This window comes from Ylistrum balloti, unplaced genomic scaffold, assembly GCF_031769215.1.
Source record: "Ylistrum balloti isolate Yb309-2 unplaced genomic scaffold, AGI_CSIRO_Ybal_v1 Utg369772, whole genome shotgun sequence".
NCBI classification, from domain to species: Eukaryota; Metazoa; Mollusca; class Bivalvia; order Pectinida; family Pectinidae; genus Ylistrum; species Ylistrum balloti.
Window position 1 is genome coordinate 3,361,943 of NW_026781965.1, and position 27,187 is coordinate 3,389,129.

Sequence of the window (27,187 nt, forward strand, 5' to 3'; positions counted from 1 at the left end):
GTAAGCTATGATTTCTAAATCATGTATTTCTATATAGATATAATTTTCAAAAGTTTTGCCACCAACATCTCTGTACCAGCCAGGTGCTGGATCCATTTCAAACAATTACAACAGATGACTAGAACCAGTTCTTTTACATTAGATTTTACATTCATTCACTAGCGATGTACAGTACTCTGTTACAACAAATCTCTTTCAGCTGTTAATTGTTTGACATTCAATAGTGGCAACTCTCTGCAGAAAAAAACGCTTGTTACTTACAGATAGAGGAACTACGGATTAAAGAACAGATCAGGGCAAACGATGAGTCTTCCCAGCGAATTCAGCTGTTCAATGCCAAACATGAACTGGAGATCCTGTATGATGAACTCAAATCCAGTGTGGAAGTAATGAATTTCAAACGTTTATCTGACCAGGTAAATTGAAAAAAGGATTGTGAAACGTTTATCTGACCAGGTAAATTGAAAAAAGGATTGTGAAACGTTTATCTGACCAAGTAGACTGAAATGACAAGTGTCAAATCTGACATGATAAACTTAAATGAAACTGACTTATTTACTTTAATTAATCTGTAAATGGAAACTTAGTAAGATTAAATGATTTCATATTTCAAACTGTCAGTAGCCATGGATGCTAATATTGCAAAGAATTGTTAATTGTTATTGTTAACTGTAATATGGTAATGAAGCTAGGAATATTTCCAAACTATTGTATAATGTTAAATATTTCATATTTGTCCATAGAGGATCAAGATTTTTATTTCTTGTCTACCAAATTTTGAGGATGTTTGTCAACTCTTTGTAGATCTCCGAATCAAAACTTGCCGGGAAGATTGAAGTTAAATCCTTAATTGTCAAAGGTGCTATTCACATATGTATTTTTGTATGATCAAAGAACCCCAATGTTTCCTATATCCTGCGTATTTTGAATCGTTTAAATAGCGGCACAGTTATTGTGAAATCATTCATTGAGGAAAATATCTTTATTTAATTTTGAGGTTAGCAGACCTCCTCATCTGTGTTCTGATGTTGGACTGATTTTGATATTTCCGATCGGCCACAATAATATCTGTCAGTAGTATCACTGTCTGACAAACCCTAGGACAAAACAGCTGTATAGTGAAGTTTTTATAGTGCTATACTGTTAGTATCTAATTATGGATGCGTTTTGAAATGTGCTTCAGTGCAAATATTTAAAAAGATTTTCAACATGACTGTATATGGAATTTGATCATCCACGACTGCAGCAAGTCTGGATAGCTTAAGGTCACTCGGCTATATTTTATTGTTTTCTTTTATTCTATTGTTTTTATTATAAACAGACATGAACAGTTGCAGCAATCAAATTTATCTAAACACTTTAATTTTAGTTGCCAAATGAATTAGCATTGTTATGTCCGTAGATGAAAAGCTACCCTTGTATTTTCATATGAGTCACACGTAATATAATCTTCTGGAAACTTCTTCAGTTGATGGAAAAGTAATACTGTTTTTTCAAGTGATGTGTTTAACTTCATAGCAGAGTCATAAGTAAGTAAGTCTTTAAACAGATATCAGAAAGGAACAAGAAGAAGAGGGTTTCTAGGATAAGTATGTTTACTCTTACTGTTAATTTATGTAAATATAGTTTCAATGATGTGAAGACAATTCAGAGATTTAACTTAACGAAGACAAGTTCTTGAAAATGATTTCCAGGTTTGCTCTATATTTTTTGATGGCAATAAAAAAGAGATTTGACTTCATGAACAGAAGAATGATGTTGAATCCAAAGAAGGTAGAAAATTCATCAGATCAGAGTGAAATCATTCTCAGTCCAGATCAATAATATGGCAGTTACAGATCATTCCACTTACAGACAATACTACCACTTACAGACAATACTACCACTTACAGACCATTCCACTTACAGACCATTCCACTTACAGACCATTCCACAGACAGACCATTCCACTTACAGACAATACTACCAATTACAGACCATTCCACTTACAGACAATACTACCACTTACATACCATTCCACTTACAGACTATTCCATTTACAGACCATTCCACTTACAGACCATTCCACAGACAGACCATTCCACTTACAGACAATACTACCAATTACAGACCATTCCACTTACAGACAATACTACCACTTACATACCATTCCACTTACAGACTATTCCATTTACAGACCATTCCACTTACAGACCATTCCACAGACAGACCATTCCACTTACAGACCATTCCACAGACAGACCATTCCACTTACAGACAATACTACCACTTACAGACCATTCCACTTACAGACAATACTACCACTTACATACCATTCCACTTACAGACCATTCCATTTACAGACCATTCCACTTACAGACCATTCAGCTTACAGACCATTCCACTTACAGACCATTCCACTTACAGACCACTTACAGACCATTTCACTTACAGACCATTCCACTTACAGATCATTCCACCTACAGACAATTCCACTTACAGACCACTTACAGACCATTCCACTTACAGATCATTGCACAGACAGACCATTCCACTTACAGATCATTCCACTTACAGATAATTCCACTAACAGACCCTTCCACTTACAGACAATTCCACTTACAGATCATTCCACTTACAGATCATCCACAGACAGACCATTCCACTTACAGATCATTCCACTTACAGACCACTTACAGACCATTCCACTTACAGACCATTCCACAGACAGACCATTCAACTTACAGATCATTCCACTTACAGATCATTCCACTTACAGACCACTTACAGACCATTCCACTTACAGATCATTCCACTTACAGACCATTCCACTTACAGACCATTCCACTTACAGACCATTCCACAGACAGACCATTTCACTTACAACACAAGATTTGGTGAAATAAAGTGATTGAAGATTGTTCGGAAATTTCATAATTTCATCTTTATTTCAGAGGTGATAATCTTATTCTATATGTGATAAACAGTTCGACCTAATGTTTGTTTATCACTTATGGAGGTAAAGGAGGTTGTGACATTTCATTATTTAGTATGCTGCTGCTGATGATGATGATAATGATGATGAAATTTTCCTCTTAAAACTATTAATTAAACACTTCTACAGCAACAATTTACATTGTTATCTGTGTTCTGTTTTCACAGATGAGTCTTCCCGAGCCTGACAGACAATATATTGATAACAGACAAATTGTATCCGGTATTTCAGATGATTTCCAGGTAGGTTCATCAGTAACACATCAGACACATATACCCTAATTAGAATCATACTGTGACAGACATATACCCTAATTAGAATCATACTGTGACAGACATATACCCTAATTAGAATCATACTGTGACAGACATATACCCTAATTAGAATCATACTGTGACAGACATATACCCTAATTAGAATCATACTGTGACAGACATATACCCTAATTAGAATCATACTGTGACAGACATATACTAATTAGAATCAACTGTGACAGACATATACCCTAATTAGAATCATACTGTGACAGACATATACCCTAATTAGAATCAACTGTGACAGACATATACCCTAATTAGAATCATACTGTGACAGACATATACCCTAATTAGAATCATACTGTGACAGACATATACCCTAATTAGAATCATACTGTGACAGACATATACCCTAATTAGAATCATACTGTGACAGACATATCAATAGTGTTCCATTTATACAATTACGATCTACTTTATTTGATCTTACTTGATGCTATTTGTACAAAACTTTTTTCAGTTAAAATTGCACTAAAGATCTGGACATTTAGCTTCAGATACTTGTATGTTTTTTTGATGAATAAACCACACCAAAGTAAAAATCTTGACAAACTGCCACCATTTGTTCAGATGGTCTCCAAGATTTTACAGGGTAAAGAATCGCAAGCAGTAACCCATAAAGAAATTTCACATTTATGTATATGTATATCTCATTTATGTATATCTCATTTATGTATATCTCATATATGTATATCTCACATTTATGTATATCTCACATTTATGTATATCTCACATTTATGTATATGTATATCTCATTTATGTATATCTCATTTATGTATATCTCATTTATGTATATCTCATTTATGTATATCTCACATATATGTATATCTCACATTTATGTATATCTCACATTTATGTATATCTCACATTTATGTATATGTATATCTCATTTATGTATATCTCATTTATGTATATCTCACATTTATGTATATGTATATCTCATTTATGTATATCTCACATTTATGTATATGTATATCTCATTTATGTATATCTCACATTTATGTATATCTCACATTTATGTATATGTATATCTCATTTATGTATATAACATTTATGTATATCTCACATTTATGTATATAACATTTATGTATATTGGTATCATATTTGTGTTATGTATATAACATGTATGTATATCAGATTTGTGTTATGTATATAACATGTATGTATATCATATTTGTGTTATATATATAACATGTATGTATATCAGATTTGTGTTATGTATATAACATGTATGTATATCAGATTTGTGTTATGTATATAACATGTATATATATCATATTTGTGTTATATATATAACATGTATGTATATCAGATTTGTGTTATGTATATAACATGTATGTATATCAGATTTGTGTTATATATATAACATGTATGTATATCATATTTATGTACATCACACTTATGTATGATACACAAATGTATGTATGTCACACAGAGGGATGCCACATTACTGTGTGTTGCACTTGTGTTTGACACAAGTCACATCAACATCAGATTTTATTTGGCAGATAACAGTCTATCACATTTTTTTTTCGTGTTTTCAGCCATCAGGTTCATCACTTGGTAAGCATTAATTATGTAAAAATGTTACACTATATCAGTTTACGTTAACACTTGTTCAAATCATGGGTATATCCCGTGTATCGTGTACTGATAATACAACTACACAATTGTATATTAACCATCCAATATTTTTGGTGAAAATTCGACATGATACATTACTTATTAATAAATCAATTAGATTAAAGTTCTACATAATCATACCTGTATTTTGCGTTATCACAAGTCTCAAGTAAGTCTATCCGGACTCATTCTCTCACATATTTGTTTACAGAACCAAAGTACAACACTCTTCCCCCTACATTGAGGGGTAATTCACGCAACCATACAAATCCTGGTGAACTTTCCCGCTGTACAAGTCATTTAGTTCACAACAACAAAACTAGCCACCAAGGACCACTGGAAAATTTCAAGAATGTTTCTGCGATTAGTAATAACCGACCAGAAAGCTTGGGAATGAAGGTTCATATTTCTGAATCAAGGAAAGAGAAAGAGACACCAAAGCTGTCCTTTAACTTTCATCACCAGATTGACATAGCAGCTACATCATGTTTTGTAAAACATCATGGCACCAGCGAGTCTGAAAAATGTCACGATGAAAAAGGCAGTGGGTTAGGATCATCTCAATATGAAAATGGCAGAGAGTTGGGTAGGTTAACTGTTAGAAAGACTGTAAGTTGGCCAAGGTTCTGTTAAAGAAGGTCTTTTAAGGATTGGGGGAACATTCGAAGTCTTGTAATTTGACAATTATGATAAAGGTCTTGAGTCTGAAACTCTCTCTGATCATGACAAAATATCTGGGAAAATTTTCAGAAAATACAGGCAAAAAGCTAGCAATATTTTCTTTCACAACAGCCTCGCAGCAGTCAGAAATATTTTTATGATACAAATTTTTACTTTATAGCAAGGACTGCTTTACATGACATACATTTGATACACAGGTATGGACAGAAATAGTATTGCTATGTCATGTAATCTGGTTATTTATACCCCAAATAAATCATTCATTTACAAACATCTCAGTGATCTACACCTGATATTTACAAACATACCAGTGATCTACACCTGATATTTACAAACATACCATTGATCTACACCTGATATTTACAAACATACCAGTGATCTACACTGATATTTACAAACATCTCAGTGATCTACATCTGATATTTACAAACATACCAGTGATCTACACTGATATTTACAAACATCTCAGTGATCTACATCTGATATTTACAAACATACCAGTGATCTACACTGATATTTACAAACAAACCAGTGATCTACATCTGATATTTACAAACATACCATTGATCTACACCTGATATTTATAAACATGCCAGTGATCTACATCTGATATTTACAAACATACCATTGATCTACATCTGATATTTACAAACATACCAGTGATCTACACTGATATTTACAAATAAACCAGTGATCTACATCTGATATTTACAAACATCTCAGTGATCTACATCTGATATTTACAAACATACCATTGATCTACACTGATATTTACAAACATCTCAGTGATCTACATCTGATATTTACAAATATCTCATTGATCTACATCTGATATTTACAAACATACCATTGATCTACACCTGATATTTACAAACATCTCAGTGATCTACATCTGATATTTACAAATATCTCATTGATCTACATCTGATATTTATAAACATACCAGTGATCTACATCTGATATTTACAAACATCTCAGTGATTTACACCTGATATTTACAAACATACCAGTGATCTACATCTGATATTTACAAACAAACCAGTGATCTACATCTGATATTTTCAAACATACCATTGATCTACATCTGATATTTACAGACATACCATTGATCTACACCTGATATTTACAAACATCTCAGTGATTTACATCTGATATTTACAAACATACCATTGATCTACACCTGATATTTATAAACATACCAGTGATCTACATCTGATATTTACAAACATACCATTGATCTACACCTGATATTTACAAACATCTCAGTGATTTACATATGATATTTACAAACATCTCAGTGATCTACATCTGATATTTACAAACATCTCAGTGATCTACACCTGATATTTATAAACATACCAGTGATCTACATCTGATATTTACAAACATCTCAGTGATCTACACCTACACCAGTGATCTACATCTGATATTTACAAACATACCAGTGATCTACATCTGATATTTACAAACATCTCAGTGATCTACATCTGATATTTTATTCCCTATTTTGACTGAGGATTACAGTACAAACAGAGTATCCTAATCGTGGACTTAATCTAGATATCGTAAAAAATTTTTAAACAGAGATATTTATCTGTGTCAGACAGCTGTTTCTTTCTTTCAGGAGACAGCCCTAGAATGGAAGAAGATGACATTATTCATGTGCAAATGGCGAAGAGCGAAACATCTGAGGATTCAAGTGTCAGTGATGAAAATGAAATAACTAACTATGAGGTCATCACGTCAATGATACCGAGTTTACTAGAAAGGTAGATATATTGTCATATTGATATGTGTATATCATTGTCTGTAGATAGTAACAGGAATGCCATCATGAACAAATCGTGACCAGTCACAAAGGTGACATGTCACCATTGACTCCTATCATTATAAAGTGGGCGTGGCTAGATTTTATTTTAAACAAGGAATGATTGATGAATTAGAAAGCAGTTTTTTGTGTACGAACAGTGAATTTTTTTTATCTTTTTGTATACAAAGAGAGAATAAAAAAAAATCGAGTGTTCAAACCAAGTAGTGAAATTGCTGTAGTTAACGTACATCAGCTATAAATATCTTGTTTATTTTTTCTCAATAAAGGGCAAATAGCCATGACCCTAGATTCAATGTGAAGATGGCATTACCATTTCTTGGTAATAAACTAGAAATAACAGGTGGAAATGCAACCGGTATCTTCATCCAGAATATTCTTGACAAGTCGCTCACCAACTGTCTGAGTGCGGGGGACCAGATCATGTCTGTAAGTTTTACTGGGAAGTTGTCATGTGACAACACAATTGATTTGGGTTCAAATAATAATTTATTCAATAATTAAACAATTTTAAAACATTAAGCATTAAGCTTATATTATAATTCTGATATGGTAATTTTCATGTGAAACGATCTGTTGCTGGGCACCACAGCTTGGCATTATCATGCAGACTCAAGCCCCAGAGGCTTTTGTCTCTACCTCAGTTTAACTAAAACATCAATTATGTTAAAAGACATGATTCTCTATCTAATAATAATGTAGTGAAAAGAAAATTTGTATTGATACTTAGGATCAAAATGAATGATCAGTTAAATAAGGAAGCTGTGCCCATTTGTCCTATAGTTATTGTAGCTATGTTGTATGTATATATTGCAGGCTGTCCTAAGCAACGAGACGGGTAACTCTGTCACACAGGTATTTTGTAACTGTACTCAAGAACAGGTTAGAAAAACACTCAGCGGTGATAGTCTTGCCTTCAAAGTCGACAGCATTGAACTCAATTGTGTGCATAACAAAAAAGGTTGGTTCTTTCTTTTTAGAATTCTACTTTATCACTTTGGTGAAATTATAACAATTTTGAGAGTGGGATAAGGTTGTTCATAAAACAGGTAGTTAAGCTGAAGATACTTCCAGAACATGGGTATACTCTTGTTATTTTTATGTAATATTTTGGTTCTTATGTTTCTTATTTTAATGAATTACCATTTGTAACTCCATGTGTAATTCATTAGTCTCCGTTCTTAAGCTCTTGAAAATATTAGTAATAAGGTATTGGATGTTAAAGTGTTGAATTTTATTGCAACATAGCAGCAGTTTCAGTTTAAAACACCGCTTCAACTCAATTATAAATACATGTTAATGGACGATACTGTTTTATCCTTCCAGTAATGATATACAAAAATAGGATTGAGATATCTGACTATATTTTTCTATAGAGAGATATTTTATCGTGTATCAATCGTTGATTTCAGTGAATCAGGATGCTTTGAAGTGGATGAAGGAAAACAAAAGCAATGGTGATTTTTTCTACACTAGGTCAGTAATTATTTCCAAATGGGAAAAGAGTTGTACAGTTATCCTGTTTGCTTGGAAAGGGAAAAGAAAGTAGCATATTTATCCGTTTGCTAGAAATGGGAAGAGATGATGAAACACTCTCTGAGTTAGGTAAGGGAGGGAGTGGCGCATTGATTCCAAGGACTGCAGCAGAATACATTATAGACACCGATATCTTATTGTGGTGAAGGAGAAAGATGACACAGTAATTCCGAGTACTTGGTTGTGATTGTTTATTTTTCTACAAAGGTTTAGTTATTCCAGATATTTCAGCTTGGAGGGGTAGAAGGGGAGGGGGGAGAGGTGGAGGGGGAGAGGGGGTATTAATTTGTCATACTTTACTTATAAAGAAGAGAAATTTCCTAGCTCTGAGTATAGAAAGTGAAAGCTACTAGAATAATCAAAAGCAAAATGTTACCAACATAGATAGATTAGGGAAATGGGTATATCCCAATCAAGAAACAGACCTTTCACAATCAGGAATTAAAATCATCACACTTACCATACAGTGGCTGTACCTCAATAGCATCAATATCACAGTCAGGAATTAATATCATCACACTTACCATACAGCGGCTGTACCTCAATAATATTGTCATCACACCATACTTCAAGAAGAGAAATTTCACAATCAGGAATTAAAATCATCACACTTACCATACAGTGGCTGTACCTCAATAGCATCAATATCACAGTCAGGAATTAAAAACATCACAAATACCATACAGTGGCTGTACCTCAATAGCATCAATAGCATCAATAACACAACAGGAATTAAAATCATCACACTTACCATACAGTGGCTGTACCTCAATAGCATCAATATCACAGTCAGGAATTAAAATCATCACACTTACCATACAGTGGCTGTACCTCAATAGCATCAATATCACAGTCAGGAATTAAAATCATCACACTTACCATACAGTGGCTGTACCTCAATAGCATCAATATCACAGTCAGGAATTAATATCATCACACTTACCATACAGTGGCTGTACCTCAATAGCATCAATATCACAGTCAGGAATTAATATCATCACACTTACCATACAGTGGCTGTACCTCAATAGCATCAATATCACAACAGGAATTAAAATCATCACACTTACCATACAGTGGCTGTACCTCAATAGCATCAATATCACAACAGGAATTAAAATCATCACACTTACCATACAGTGGCTGTACCTCAATAGCATCAATATCACAGTCAGGAATTAATATCATCACACTTACCATACAGTGGCTGTACCTCAATAGCATCAATATCACAGTCAGGAATTAAAATCATCACACTTACCATACAGTGGCTGTACCTCAATAGCATCAATATCACAACAGGAATTAAAATCATCACACTTACCATACAGTGGCTGTACCTCAATAGCATCAATATCACAGTCAGGAATTTATATCATCACACTTACCATACAGTGGCTGTACAGGAATTAAAATCTCAATATACAGTGGCATCAATAGCATCAATATCACAGTCAGGAATTAAATCATCACACTTACAGTACAGTGGCTGTACCTCAATAGCATCAATATCACAGTCAGGAATTAATATCATCACACTTACCATACAGTGGCTGGCATCAATATCACAGTCAGGAATTAAAATCATCACACTTACCATACAGTGGCTGTACCTCAATAACATCAATATCACAGTCAGGAATTAATATCATCACACTTACCATACAGTGGCTGTACCTCAATAGCATCAATATCACAGTCAGGAATTAATATCATCACACTTACCATACAGTGGCTGTACCTCAATAGCATCAATATCACAGTCAGGAATTAAAATCATCACACTTACCATACAGTGGCTGTACCTCAATAACATCAATATCACAGTCAGGAATTAAAATCATCACACTTACCATACAGTGGCTGTACCTCAATAACATCAATATCACAGTCAGGAATTAATATCATCACACTTACCATACAGTGGCTGTACCTCAATAACATCAATATCACAGTCAGGAATTAAAATCATCACACTTACCATACAGTGGCTGTACCTCAATAACATCATCATCACACTTCACAGTGGTCAGGAATTAAAATCATCACACTTACCATACAGTGGCTGTACCTCAATAGCATCAATATCACAGTCAGGAATTAATATCATCACACTTACCATACAGTGGCTGTACCTCAATAGCATCAATATCACAGTCAGGAATTAATATCATCACACTTACCATACAGTGGCTGTACCTCAATAGCATCAATATCACAGTCACGACGGCATACACAAACAACATAGTTGAAGAACTTTTGTTATTTTAACACATTATAATTGCGAGACAAACGTTGTTTTATGTGTTATATTAAGGGAGCTACATCGATGGTTTCCATGGTTATGGCAATTATTTTCATGGAAGACGTTTCATTCAGAATGAAGTTAAAACATTATCACGATTTCATCTCCTGTGTACATCAATTTCACCAAAGTCATTTTTTAACGAGATATTCTCTAGCACAGTTCAGGATCCTTTATATATATCTATCACCCTCTTGTAATAGTCGTATTGTATGATATTAGGGTTTCCATGGTTATCAAATAAGACACTTTCCAGTTTCAGTTATTATGAAATCAAGTCTAATTGTTTTCAAAAGGAGAAAATAACAAAGATTTTTTCAGATGCTCAGTTGTAAGACGTCTCATTTGTGATACAAACTCATATTCAACAAATTGTTGCGATATCAAGATCAGGTTTCTGCAAATTATTTGGATCAAATTAATAAAACCTATTTACAAAAGTAATGTCTTCGTTAGCTATTGTTAAGGTCTGCCATTACTTCTGCCCCTTCTACTTGTCACTGATAAACATTAAGAAATGACAGGTCACCTATATCATAGTGTAATTACTGCAGGAGATGTAAATGGAAGATTGAAATAAAAGTAAAAAAAAACAAACGGGGAGGTGCACCAACACAAAAATGCATCGTAGAAGTTAGATATGTGTCATTGTAAATGTCCACACGGACTGACAAAATGAGTTTTATTTTTGCCACATCATCAGTACTTTAAAATATTCAAGTTAATTTCCTAGGGTCATCAAGTACAGTTATAGCTGAGTCTGCTTGTATAGTTTGAAACAAAGGATAAACAAAATGTCAATAGGATAAAATGGAGACAATAATTTACCCAGTCCTTAAAAATTTTGTTGCATGTTTTCAATGGCAAAATGGAGAAAGAATAATTTATTGAACACAATAAATTTAAGTGGCAAGGAGACAGGACATTTTTATTGCATGTTCTTCAATAGTAAAATGGAGACAGAATAATTTATTGACAGGAGTAACTTTAAGTGGCAAGGAGATCGGACAGCGGGTCAACTGGAAGTCAATATCGGAGACATCTTTATGATCCTCAACACCACATGTAAACCACAGTTCTGGTTAGCAGTGAAGTTTGACAGAGAAAAGCAAACTTGGGATTCCAGTACAGGATTTATACCTAATACTAACGAGTAGGTCTGAGTATAATCCTGAAATATTTGGAATCAATTTATCACAGAAGTAAGCTGAATCACTCATTATCGTATGTTAATATTTACCAGATATGTAAAGAAGTTTATTCTGTTAATCACATTTGCTCAACTCTCACGCAACTTTCTCACTATTTTCAATTAGTAACAATGAAAGACCATTGTGATAGATAAAGAGTGTACACAGCAATATGTATCGCACATCCTTATGAATATATTGTACAAAGATTTAAATAGCTTCCTACCTTTTGAAAAACAAAATCAGAAATACTTCTGTGCTCCTGTCAGTCTTTTTTGGTTCAATTATACAAGCGAAACACATCAGACTTAACCCTACCACGTGACATTCCATAAGTATATAATTTTCAGGGCACTAAGAAGCAGAGTGAAAATGCAGATCAAAAAGACAGAATCAATGGAGGGAAGGCAGACTGGCAGATGGAAGGGTATCAAATGTATGTAATACATTATATTGTATATCATAGAGAGATAGAGGTCATATTATGTCATAGAGAGATAGAGGTCATATTATGTCATAGAGAGATAGAGGTCATATTATGTCATAGAGAGATAGAGGTCATGTTGTATATCACAGAGAGATAGAGGTCATGTTGTATATCATAGAGAGATAGAGGTCATATTATGTCATAGAGAGATAGAGGTCATATTATGTCATAGAGAGATAGAGGTCATGCTGTATATCATAGAGAGATAGAGGTCATGTTGTATATCATAGAGAGATAGAGGTCATATTGTATATCATAGAGAGATAGAGGTCATATTATGTCATAGAGAGATAGAGGTCATGTTATGTCATAGAGAGATAGAGGTCATGTTATGTCATAGAGAGATAGAGGTCATATTGTATATCATAGAGAGATAGAGGCCATATTATGTCATAGAGAGATAGAGGTCATGTTATATCATAGAGAGATAGAGGTCATGTTATGTCATAGAGAGATAGAGGTCATGTTGTATATCACAGAGAGATAGAGGTCATGTTGTATATCATAGAGAGATAGAGGTCATATGTATATCATAGAGAGATAGAGGTCAGATAGAGAGATAGATATCATAGAGAGATAGAGGTCATATTATGTCATAGAGAGATAGAGGTCATGTTGTATATCATAGAGAGATAGAGGTCATGTTGTATATCATAGAGAGATAGAGGTCATATTATGTCATAGAGAGATAGAGGTCATAGAGAGATGTATATCATAGAGAGATAGAGTTATATCATAGAGAGATAGAGGTCATATTATGTCATAGAGAGATAGAGGTCATATTGTATATCATAGAGAGATAGAGGTCATATTGTATATCATAGAGAGATAGAGGTCATATTATGTCACAGAGAGGTAGAGGTCATATCATATAGAGGTCATAGTCATAGAGAGATAGAGGTCAGGTCATGTTATGTCATAGAGAGATAGAGGTCATGTAGAGAGATAGAGGTATGTCATAGAGAGATAGAGGTCATGTTATGTCATAGAGAGATAGAGGTCATTATGTCATAGAGAGATAGAGGTCATATTAGAGAGATAGAGGTCATGTTGTATATCACAGAGAGATAGAGGTCATGTTGTATATCATAGAGAGATAGAGGTCATATTATGTCATAGAGAGATAGAGGTCATGTTGTATATCATAGAGAGATAGAGGTCATATTATGTCATAGAGAGATAGAGGTCATGTTGTATATCATAGAGAGATAGAGGTCATATTATGTCATAGAGAGATAGAGGTCATGTTGTATATCATAGAGAGATAGAGGTCATATTATGTCATAGAGAGATAGAGGTCATATTGTATATCATAGAGAGATAGAGGTCATATTATGTCACAGAGAGGTAGAGGTCATGTTATGTCATAGAGAGATAGAGGTCATAATATGTCATAGAGAGATAGAGGTCATATTATGTCATAGAGAGATAGAGGTCATATTGTATATCATAGAGAGATAGAGGTCATAGAGAGATAGAGGTCATATTGTATATCATAGAGAGATAGAGGTCATGTTATATCATAGAGAGATAGAGGTCATGTTATGTCATAGAGAGATAGAGGTCATGTTATGTCATAGAGAGATAGAGGTCATATTATGTCATAGAGAGATAGAGGTCATTGTATATTGTATATGTTGTATATCATAGAGAGATAGAGTCATAGAGAGATAGAGGTCATGTCATAGAGAGATAGAGGTCATGTTATATCATAGAGAGATAGAGGTCATATTATGTCATAGAGAGATAGAGGTCATGTATATTAGAGAGATATATCATAGAGAGATAGAGGAGAGAGATAGAGGTCATATTGTATATCATAGAGAGATAGAGGTCATGTTATGTCATAGAGAGATAGAGGTCATGTTATGTCATAGAAAGATAGAGGTCATGTTATGTCATAGAGAGATAGAGGTCATGTTATGTCATAGAGAGATAGAGGTCATATTGTATATCATAGAGAGATAGAGGTCATATTGTATATCATAGAGAGATAGAGGTCATATTGTATATCATAGAGAGATAGAGGTCATGTTATGTCATAGAGAGATAGAGGTCATAGAGAGATAGAGGTCATGTTATATCATAGAGAGATAGAGGTCATGTTATGTCATAGAGAGATAGAGGTCATGTTATGTCATAGAGAGATAGAGGTCATGTTATGTCATAGAGAGATAGAGGTCATGTTATGTCATAGAGAGATAGAGGTCATGTTATGTTATGTCATAGAGAGATAGAGGTCATATTGTATATCATAGAGAGATAGAGGTCATATTTTATATCATAGAGAGATAGAGGTCATATTGTATATCAAAGAGAGATAGAGGTCATGTTATGTCATAGAGAGATAGAGGTCATATTATGTCATAGAGAGATAGAGGTCATATTGTATATCATAGAGAGATAGAGGTCATGTTATGTCATAGAGAGATAGAGGTCATGCTATGTCATAGAGAGATAGAGGTCATATTATGTCATAGAGAGATAGAGGTCATATTGTATATCATAGAGAGATAGAGGTCATATTGTATATCATAGAGAGATAGAGGTCATATTGAATATCATAGAGAGATAGAGGTCATATTGAATATCATAGAGAGATAGAGGTCATATTATGTCATAGAGAGATAGAGGTCATATTGTATATCATAGAGAGATAGAGGTCATATTGAATATCATAGAGAGATAGAGGTCATATTGTATATCATAGAGAGATAGAGGTCATATTGAATATCATAGAGAGATAGAGGTCATATTATATGTTAGGGTGGTATGAAAGTCATGGAGAACGAGAGGTCATGTTATATGTTAGGGTGGTATGAAAGTCATAGAGAGATAGAGGTCGTGTTATATGTTAGGGTGGTATGAAGTGATAGAGAGATAGAGGTCTTGTTATATGTTAGGGTGGTATGAAGTGATAGAGAGATAGAGGTCTTGTTATATGTTAGGGTGGTATGGAAGTCATGGAGAGAAAGAGTTCCCACATTGTCATGGATCTGTGTATTTAAGAGTTAGAATAGTTATTATTTTGAGACGTTATCTTAAGTACCACTTGTGAAAAGATGATAAAACTGTTATAAACTAACATGATCCTGTTATTGGTTATGAAGTTCATGACAAACCCCTTTTTACCTGCTGTTTGTTTAATTTAATTTATGAGTTGTTTGCTAATGTGTTGACTGTGCACTTCATGGCAATCTTACATATCTCAGTGACGGTAAAACTTTGACCCTTTTTTATACAAAGAAGACCTATTCCTACAGCACATCTTTTGTTAGTCCCCCACTGACCGTATTTTTTACACCATATTTCATTCGCTATTTGTGTCACTTTATGCATATGCATTAGGATGGCTGTGAACCATGTAAACTTACATCGCATGGAAAATTTGTTCGGGGCCATATTTCTCATGCTGTTTTACCTAGTGTAATAAGCATTGCACTATTGATGGTCATGAATTGTGTAGTAAAATCATATCGCTTTTGACTTTATCTTTTTACCTCAATCATGACAAAAGCTTGTTCAGTTTATACATCTTCTTTCATTCAGCCTGAAAAGTGAGGCCCACGCACACGCCAGGGTACTCTTATTTTTTGATAATTTTTTGCCTTTAATCACATACACTTAATTTATCACTTACAGAATACTATTTAAAAACATTTCACATGTTATCCTTGGTGAGTGACTTTAGGTCTTTCTATCATTTCGGTTCCAATTTATTTGATCTGTGTGCTTAACATGTCAGGAATTTCAATAGTTTTCGTTGTGTTCTTTTCAGGTAGAGCAGAACATTACGCTATGGTTTTGCCAGTGAAAGGTAAAAATCACTTCAGTGAAGTTCACTTTATTTCAACACTGTAAAACTGAATTCTCACTTTAATACATGACTCAAGCATGTTTGTATGCCATTGTAAAGTACTTCTAACATCTCTATTAACTACAGTGAATATATCTTTTTAAATTTTACCTATAGGTACACCGTGGTGGAATTCTTAATACAAATATATCGAGCATACCAATCACAAAAACATTTAGAATATAACGGTAACAATTGTTTCCTTAATTTTACATATAGGTACACTGTTGCCATACCATTGTCAAGCCACATACACAATTAGCCGATATCAACATCAAAGTACAGCTGAAGATATTGATGTTAACTCTAGGATTTCACTGTTTGCTACCATACTGAAGCAAAAGTTTAAAGTGGAACAGTATACTTTTTCACATAAAATTGTAAACGTAGAATGAAAATGATTATGAATGAAATTGAAGTCAGGAAATTTGAAACTGTTAAATTCCCCTGGTAGAAAAAAGGTTTTATTTTTTGGTACATAGCAGTTGAACTTAAAACAATTAAAACATTAAGTAAATGTTTATGTAACAGCAATGTTCCAGAGATGGGATTACTTAGGGTTTTGTGGGATATAAACTCTCTTGTTTGGACAATTCTATGTTTTCATGTTAAGGCAAAAAATAACATCTTGACAGCTTGTTTTGTACACATACTTGATATATATCACAGCACACTTTAAAACAGATTAAATTGTTTACCTACTTCTTTCATTACAGGCAGGGACGAGTGTAGAGTTTGTCGCGTAAATTCTTATTATCTTTTCACTTTTTCAGGGGCTATAACAACCACGTAGAAATGAATTTTAAAAATACTAAATTATTTAATGTTCGGCTTTCTGTTTTGTGTAGGTTTTCATGGGATATCTACAACTGAACTAGGTAAATTGAATAACAGACAAAGCCAGTTATGTAAAATTTACTTCAGTTGTAGTTGTCTCCCAATAACCTAAACGGAAAACAGTCTGTAAAAATCTACCATCACGGAACAGCCTATTGTAGATATTCTGATACCACGAACAAAACAAACACCCTTTTTTAAAAAGTAGTTCACATATATTCATTTATCTTTTGCAAAACACGAAAGTTTAACGTTTATTTTATTGCGATTCCTTGAAAAAAAAACTAAAAACATTTAACAAAGATTGGTAAAAGGACCATATTTCAAACAAAATTTATTTCGTGAAAGCATATTAGAATTATAAATAATTCATAATTCTGACCTACATTCATCATAATTATAGTGTAATTTAACCTTGACAATGACCTATTTTTGTCCTTTTGATCAGCCATGACTTTGTCACCAGTTTTGCTGTATGGTCAAGAGAAGGTAGTGACCACTGTCCTGGAAATGTTGTCCACAGAACTACCCGATTGCTCACAAGTGGACATTAGTAAGTATTGATATGACCACACCTTATATTATAAATATAGACACAACCTATCTGTATACAATTTGCTCTTAATAACAGGAAGTGTCTTTTTCCAGGTATCTATGAAAACTACCATATATAACAAATATGAAGAAAGAAATGTCAGTGTCAGTGAATAGATTTTGTATGTGAAGGGCAATCATTTGTAACACTATTTCATGTATAAACATAAAAATTTTAACAGCCCCGGTCAAAGAGATAAAGCTGAACATATGTTAGTATGCCCGATGGTTCTGCTGTTGTTTACCTTGTTCTCATTTCGGAGCATGACGTTGCTTGCTTGGATGGATCAAGATTTACCTGGCAGGTGTTGTTGATGAAGCTACATACCCTTCTGTTGTCTTTGTACCTTTTCAGGAGTGTCTATGTGAATTTTTGTTTCATTCTTTTTTTACCATGGTTTCAATGACTTTGTCAGTGAATTAAGGTCCTGTTAACATATCAGTATTTTCTTCATTATTCTTACTTTCCACTTTTATCATTTTCAGTGAAGAGCAATTTCATAGATATGCATAGACAGTTCCCACAGGTAAGATATTTCCCACAGACAACACATTTGCTTTTCCTGTTTTTCATAAAAAAATGAATGAAAATAATTCAGAACCATTCTTAATTAAATTAACATGATATGATTTGATACTGTAATAATTTCATTCTACAGAAGCATGGCCGTCACAGCATTAGGAAGGGAAGTTTGACCCCTGTGACCCTTAATCAATCTCCCAATATCATTATCTACCTAAGGCTTCAAAATGACGCTGACCAAGAACAACTTAAGTAAGTGGTGTTATTACATGATTAAATATGTGTGTATTAATCACATTATCTACAAACATGACATGTATACACTACATATGTGAGATATAATTAATTCAATTATCAAAAACAATACAAATAATCAATTTCGAGAGAAAATGAGCATAACTTGTATTTTTCATCTTTGCAGCACCATTCTAGGCAGTTCCTTTCATGAGAGCAATGAAGGTTCATCTGAAAGCCTCGAAAGCCATCTCCAAACACTTGGTTTTACCTATGGTGGGTTGCATGCTTCATGCTATAAGAATATTGACTGTGTCCCCCCTCCTTTAGAAGATAGCAGGGCGTCATAAGCTGGCACACTTCCTGTTCTGACTTTCATAACACTCCTATGATTCTCATATAGTGTCAAACATGTACAGTGCAGTTAAGTCACAATATTTCTGCCTGACTGAATGACTTTGAATACTATACTGTGCTTTTCTCCTTACTGTGTAGGTAGGATATATATTGCAGATACTTCAGTAATACAATTTGATTTTAAAATTAACCACATGTGATGAAAGTGATCAAGGATTTTCAGCGTTAAATACAATGTCTTCAGTAAAGATCAGAGTTAATGATAGACAAGTCAGTGTTCTTGTTTCCCAGTATATTAGCCTACTTTTGCGAAAAACTATAGTTCTTCCAGACTGAAAGTTCATTTGATTATAATTTTTTGTCACAGACACAATAGACATACCCAGTGCTGAGGTGAAGGACCAAGCCAGTTTATTGCGGTGTCTGTGTGCCCGTATCTCACAGTATCAGGATCGTGTGTGCTGGTTGGGGAAACAGAATCTCATACCAGCAGACCAGTGGAGGTTTCAGAGTCTCATCTGCCCCTCTGTCCCGAATGTCTATTCAGAAGACTCACAGGAAACCTTGTCACAGCCTTCCCCTACTACATCCCTAAATGACAGCCGCAGCCATTGGGTTCGATCTGGCAATATTTTCCACTCCATTTATGCAAATTAAACCCTTCAGTATCATGCGACACTTCAAAGTGATGCACAGTCCTACAAGATAGGACAGAAACAATTTATGAGATATCATAGAGAATAGTGTTTTGTCCCCACGCCATTTCTTGCTGTGTATTACATGTCAATGCCACGCACCATTTCTTGTTATTACTGTGTATTACATGTCAATGCTGAGAACCATTTCTTGTTATCCCTGTGTATTACATGTCAATGCTGAGAACCATTTCTTGTTATCCCTGTGTATTACATGTCAATGCTGAGAACCATTTCTTGTTATTGCTGTGTATTACATGTCAATGCTGAGAACCATTTCTTGTTATTGCTGTGTATTACATGTCAATGCTGAGAACCATTTCTTGTTATTGCTGTGTATTACATGTCAATGCTGAGAACCATTTCTTGTTATTGCTGTGTATTACATGTCAATGCTGAGAACCATGTCAATGCTGAGAACCATTTCTTGTTATTGCTGTGTATTACATGTCAATGCTGAGAACCATTTCTTGTTATTGCTGTGTATTACATGTCAATGCCATGAACCATTTCTTGTTATTGCTGTGTATTACATGTCAATGCTGAGAACCATTTCTTGTTATTGCTGTGTATTACATGTCAATGCCACGAACCATTTCTTGTTATTGCTGTGTATTACATGTCAATGCTGAGAACCATTTCTTGTTATTGCTGTGTATTACATGTCAATGCTGATTTCTTGTTACTGTGAACCATTTGAGAACCATTTCTTGTTATTGCTGTGTATTACATGTCAATGCCAAGAACCATTTCTTGTTATTGCTGTGTATTACATGTCAATGCTGAGAACCATTTCTTGTTATTACTGTGTATTACATGTCAATGCTGAGAACCATTTCTTGTTATTGCTGTGTATTACATGTCAATGCTGAGAACCATTTCTTGTTATTGCTGTGTATTACATGTCAATGCTGAGAACCATTTCTTGTTATTGCTGTTATGTCAATACCATGTCAATTGAGAACTATTTCTTGTTATTGCTGTGTATTACATGTCAATGCTTTGAACCATTTCTTGTTATTGCTGTGTATTACATGTCAATGCTGAGAACCATTTCTTGTTATTGCTGTGTATTACATGTCAATGCTGAGAACCATTTCTTGTTATTGCTGTGTATTACATGTCAATGCTGAGAACCATTTCTTGTTATTACTGTGTATTACATGTCAATGCCACGAACCATTTCTTGTTATTGCTGTGTATTACATGTCAATGCTGAGAACCATTTCTTGTTATTGCTGTGTATTACATGTCAATGCTGAGAACCATTTCTTGTTATTGCTGTGTATTACATGTCAATGCTGAGAACCATTTCTTGTTATTGCTGTGTATTACATGTCAATGCTGAGAACCATGTCAATGCTGAGAACCATTTCTTGTTATTGCTGTGTATTACATGTCAATGCTGAGAACCATTTCTTGTTATTGCTGTGTATTACATGTCAATGCTGAGAACCATTTCTTGTTATTGCTGTGTATTACATGTCAATGCCAAGAACCATTTCTTGTTATTGCTGTGTATTACATGTCAATGCCACGAACCATTTCTTGTTATTGCTGTGTATTACATGTATTGCTGTGTATTACATGTCAATGCTGAGAACCATTTCTTGTTATTGCTGTGTATTACATGTCAATGCTGAGAACCATTTCTTGTTATTGCTGTGTATTACATGTCAATGCTGAGAACCATTTCTTGTTATTGCTGTGTATTACATGTCAATGCTGAGAACCATTTCTTGTTATTGCTGTGTATTACATGTCAATGCTGTGTATTACATGTCAATGCTGAGAACCATTTCTTGTTATTGCTGTATTACATGTCAATTACCATTTCTTGTCTGTGTATTAATGTCAATGAGAACCATTTCTTGTTATTGCTGTGTATTACATGTCAATGCTGAGAACCATTTCTTGTTATTGCTGTGTATTACATGTCAATGCTGAGAACCATTTCTTGTTATTGCTGTGTATTACATGTCAATGCCACGAACCATTTCTTGTTATTACTGTGTATTATATGAGAACCATTTCTTGTTTCTGTGTTATTGCATTTCTTGTTATTACTGTGTATTACATGTCAATGCTGAGAACCATTTCTTGTTATTACTGTGTATTACATGTCAATGCTGAGAACCATTTCTTGTTATTGCTGTGTATTACATGTCAATGCTGAGAACCATTTCTTGTTATTGCTGTGTATTACATGTCAATGCTGAGAACCATTTCTTGTTATTGCTGTGTATTACATGTCAATGCTGAGAACCATTTCTTGTTATTGCTGTGTATTACATGTCAATGCTGAGAACCATTTCTTGTTATCCCTGTGTATTACATGTCAATGCTGAGAACCATTTCTTGTTATTGCTGTGTATTACATGTCAATGCTGAGAACCATTTCTTGTTATTGCTGTGTATTACATGTCAATGCTGAGAACCATTTCTTGTTATTGCTGTGTATTACATGTCAATGCTGAGAACCATTTCTTGTTATTACATGTCTGTGAGAACCATTTCTTGTTATTGTGTATTACATGTCAATGCCTGAGAACCATTTCTTGTTATTGCTGTGTATTACATGTCAATGCTGAGAACCATTTCTGTGTATTACATGTTGAGAACCATTGCTGTGTATTACATGTCAATGCTGAGAACCATTTCTTGTTATTGCTGTGTATTACATGTCAATGCTGAGAACCATTTCTTGTTATCCCTGTGTATTACATGTCAATGCCACGAACCATTTCTTGTTATTGCTGTGTATTACATGTCAATGCTGAGAACCATTTCTTGTTATTGCTGTGTATTACATGTCAATGCTGAGAACCATTTCTTGTTATTGCTGTGTATTACATGTCAATGCAGAGAACCATTTCTTGTTATTTCTGTGTATTACATGTCAATGCTGAGAACCATTTCTTGTTATTACTGTGTATTACATGTCAATGCTGAGAACCATTTCTTGTTATTGCTGTGTATTACATGTCAATGCTGAGAACCATTTCTTGTTATTGCTGTGTATTACATGTCAATGCTGAGAACCATTTCTTGTTATTGCTGTGTATTACATGTCAATGCTGAGAACCATTTCTTGTTATTGCTGTGTATTACATGTCAATGCTGAGAACCATTTCTTGTTATTGCTGTGTATTACATGTCAATGCTGAGAACCATTTCTTGTTATTGCTGTGTATTATGTCAATGTGAGAACCAATGCTGTGTATTACATGTCAATGCCAAGAACCATTTCTGCCAGAACCATTTCTTGTTATTGCTGTGTATTACATGTCAATGCCAGAACCATTTCTTGTTATTGAGAACCATTTCTGTGTATTACATGTCAATGCTGAGAACATTTCATTTCTTGTATTACATGTCAATGCTGAGAACCATTTCTTGTTATTGCTGTGTATTACATGTCAATGCTGAGAACCATTTCTTGTTATTGCTGTGTATTACATGTCAATGCTGAGAACCATTTCTTGTTATTGCTGTGTATTACATGTCATGTCAATGCTGAGAACCATTTCTTGTTATTGCTGTGTATTACATGTCAATGCTGAGAACCATTTCTTGTTATTGCTGTGTATTACATGTCAATGCTGAGAACCATTTCTTGTTATTGCTGTGTATTACATGTCAATGCTGAGAACCATTTCTTGTTATTGCTGTGTATTACATGTCAATGCTGAGAACCATTTCTTGTTATTACTGTATATTATATGTCAATGCCACGAACCATTTCTTGTTATTGCTGTGTATTACATGTCAATGCTGAGAACCATTTCTTGTTATTGCTGTGTATTACATGTCAATGCTGAGAACCATTTCTTGTTATCCCTGTGTATTACATGTCAATCTGAGAACCATTTCTTGCTGTGTATTACATGTCAATGCTGAGAACCATTTCTTGTTATTGCTGTTATTACTGTGTATTTCTTGTTTACATGTCAATGCTGAGAACCATTTCTTGTTATTGCTGTGTATTACATGTCAATGCTGAGAACCATTTCTGTGTATTACATGTCAATGCTGAGAACCATTTCTTGTTATTGCTGTGTATTACATGTCAATGCTGAGAACCATTTCTTGTTATCCCTGTGTATTACATGTCAATGCTGAGAACCATTTCTTGTTATTGCTGTGTATTACATGTCAATGCTGAGAACCATTTCTTGTTATTGCTGTGTATTACATGTCAATGCTGAGAACCATTTCTTGTTATCATTTCCTGTGTATTACATGTCAATGCTGAGAACCATTTCTTGTTATTGCTGTGTATTACATGTCAATGCTGAGAACCATTTCTTGTTATTGCTGTGTATTACATGTCAATGCTGAGAACCATTTCTTGTTATTGCTGTGTATTACATGTCAATGCTGAGAACCATTTCTTGTTATCCCTGTGTATTACATGTCAATGCTGAGAACCATTTCTTGTTATTGCTGTGTATTACATGTCAATGCTGAGAACCATTTCTTGTTATCCCTGTGTATTACATGTCAATGCTGAGAACCATTTCTTGTTATTACTGTGTATTACATGTCAATGCTGAGAACCATTTCTTGTTATTGCTGTGTATTACATGTCAATGCTGAGAACCATTTCTTGTTATCCCTGTGTATTACATGTCAATGCTGAGAACCATTTCTTGTTATCCCTGTGTATTACATGTCAATGCTGAGAACCATTTCTTGTTATCCCTGTGTATTACATGTCAATGCTGAGAACCATTTCTTGTTATCCCTGTGTATTACATGTCAATGCCACGAACCACTTCTTGTTATTACTGTGTATTACATGTCAATGCTGAGAACCATTTCTTGTTATTACTGTGTATTACATGTCAATGCCACGAACCATTTCTTGTTATTGCTGTGTATTACATGTCAATGCTGAGAACCATTTCTTGTTATCCCTGTGTATTACATGTCAATGCTGAGAACCATTTCTTGTTATTACTGTGTATTATATGTCAATGCCACGAACCATTTCTTGTTATTGCTGTGTATTACATGTCAATGCCACGAACCATTTCTTGTTATCCCTGTGTATTACATGTCAATGCTGAGAACCATTTCTTGTTATTACTGTGTATTAAACGTCAATGCCAAGAACCATTTCTTGTTATTGCTGTGTATTACATGTCAATGCCACGAACCATTTCTTGTTATCCCTGTGTATTACATGTCAATGCCATGAACTGTTTCTTGTTATTGCTGTGTAGAACAAGTCAATACTATAAACCATTTCTGCATTTCAGTGCCACGATTATAGTTTATAGGACATTTTCCTTATGATGAGAGAAAACATCAGCCTTATTATGACTGTGTACCGGAAGGCTTGTTACTAAATTCAGTGAAACTACTGTGAAATATAAACAAACGGAGACTTACAGGAAAGTACAAGTATAAGACCAGGTGTTATGGAAAGGTACGCGTCTCCTGCTTCATGACATCAACCTGTCGTGTAAATCTTGCAGGCTGTCAACTGATTCCAATATTCCTATATTTTGGTTCGAAAACCTATATTTTGAAAGACCTTCTATATTTTCCTATTTTTTGAAAAATATTCCTATATTTTCAGGAAATTTGTCACTGATAAATGTAGAGAGTGTAAATATTTCTTTGATACTGCTTTTGACTTCTATATTTTACAGGTTAGAGAATTCTGAAGTCTTCAACAGCATCACCAGCCACCAGAAAATGATTTAGTGCATCTCTTTATCATCTGTATGGGCACCTTGCAAGGCAGTACAACAGAATATTGGCCTTTTAGGTGCCCATTTTAGATGATGATTATGAGCAGTTCTCTGTCTGGATTGTGATGCTGTTGAAGTGAATGGTTTACTTTAAGGTAGTTTTTAATCATTGATTAATATAGAAACAGTAAGTGAAGGTAAGAATTATTAGTATAGATGCCTTTGAATAAAATTATTTTCGTATATTTTGCCTCAAAACTAGCAAAAAACTTGTATATTTTGCCTCAAAACTAGCAAAAATCTCCTATATTTTGCCTCAAAACTAGCAAAAATCTCCTATATTTTGCCTAAAAACTAGCAAAAAACTTGTATATTTTGCCTCAAAACTAGCATAAAATCTCCTATATTTTGCCTAAAAACTAGCATAAAAACTCCTATATTTGTTGAAAAAAATATTCCTATATTCCTCCTATATTTTGAAGAAGACCAAGTTGACAGCCTGATCTTGGTCAATCCTAGTAATTAATGTTACCTTCTCAGATGAGAACAAAACTAACAACAACGATCATCCAGTTATAATAACTAGTATCAAAAACATCCAATTTAATGTCGTACAAGTAAGAAGAAGATTTCCAAGAAGGCGGCCATAAAACTTCCCCATAATATTCATTTTCCCACATGTCTAGAAAATCTGTGTTGTGAGTTCATCTGTCAGATATCGACACCTTGCAGGTAAATCCTAATATTGAGGACAACACCTTGAAATCAAACTGCAATTTGTAAACACCAGTGGTAGGGGACACTAGAATGTTTCTATCTTTGAAACGGATACCTATTTTGTATGAGAATGAGTATCGCCATATATCAATCAAACTGCATAACAAAGTTGTTTCATTCCTCTAGGACTAGTTAATGATGCAAGGGGCCAGTTGTGTTGAGATTTAATTAGTTATGCTCAAACCCAATGTGCATGCTTTTTTTTTGTGCTAGGGTTTATATGTAAGGCTTTGGTAACGTACCGTATTACAGCTATATGTCAATATGTGTGTAAATTATCTAACGTCCATAGATGAGTGTGTATTATAATGGTGTGATATTAAACAATAGGTGAAGCTAAAAACTAACTGAAAGGCTGTGGTGAAGAGGAAAAATTAGAAATAAGTTATAAATACGCTCAAGATCATATTTGAATGTGACACAAGAAACCTTTTGTGTTGTTCTTCTATAAATCATTTTAGAGACAGTGATGTGTATTCTGCATTATATGCCACTGTCAAGATTTCCATGGCCCATTCTTGAAGACTTTACGTCGTTGTTTGTAGTACACCCCCTCTTTATTTTCAGATGTCAAGTAACATTCAACATGACACGAAATACTAAGCACACCAGTGAAGGAGAACGAACATGTTAACTAGATAAAATCTAAATTCTCACCCAAAATGAACATT

The 27,187-nt window shown here is 34.1% G+C and overlaps 1 protein-coding gene across 1 annotated transcript; it reads left to right on the plus strand.

Moving 5' to 3' along the window:
* Nucleotides 1-377: 377 nt before the first annotated feature.
* LOC132543921 (uncharacterized) lies at nucleotides 378-20,351 on the plus strand. The gene is made up of 16 exons (XM_060207475.1): nucleotides 378-416; nucleotides 3,142-3,216; nucleotides 4,836-4,854; nucleotides 5,126-5,462; nucleotides 7,203-7,364; nucleotides 7,693-7,852; nucleotides 8,240-8,384; nucleotides 8,836-8,899; nucleotides 12,244-12,417; nucleotides 12,805-12,890; nucleotides 16,720-16,758; nucleotides 18,083-18,187; nucleotides 18,715-18,755; nucleotides 18,888-19,003; nucleotides 19,173-19,261; nucleotides 19,710-20,351. The coding sequence occupies exons 1-16, from the start codon at nucleotides 390-392 to the stop codon at nucleotides 19,997-19,999; spliced, it is 1,929 nt and encodes a 642-aa protein (XP_060063458.1). The 5' UTR covers nucleotides 378-389; the 3' UTR covers nucleotides 20,000-20,351.
* Nucleotides 20,352-27,187: the final 6,836 nt, after the last annotated feature.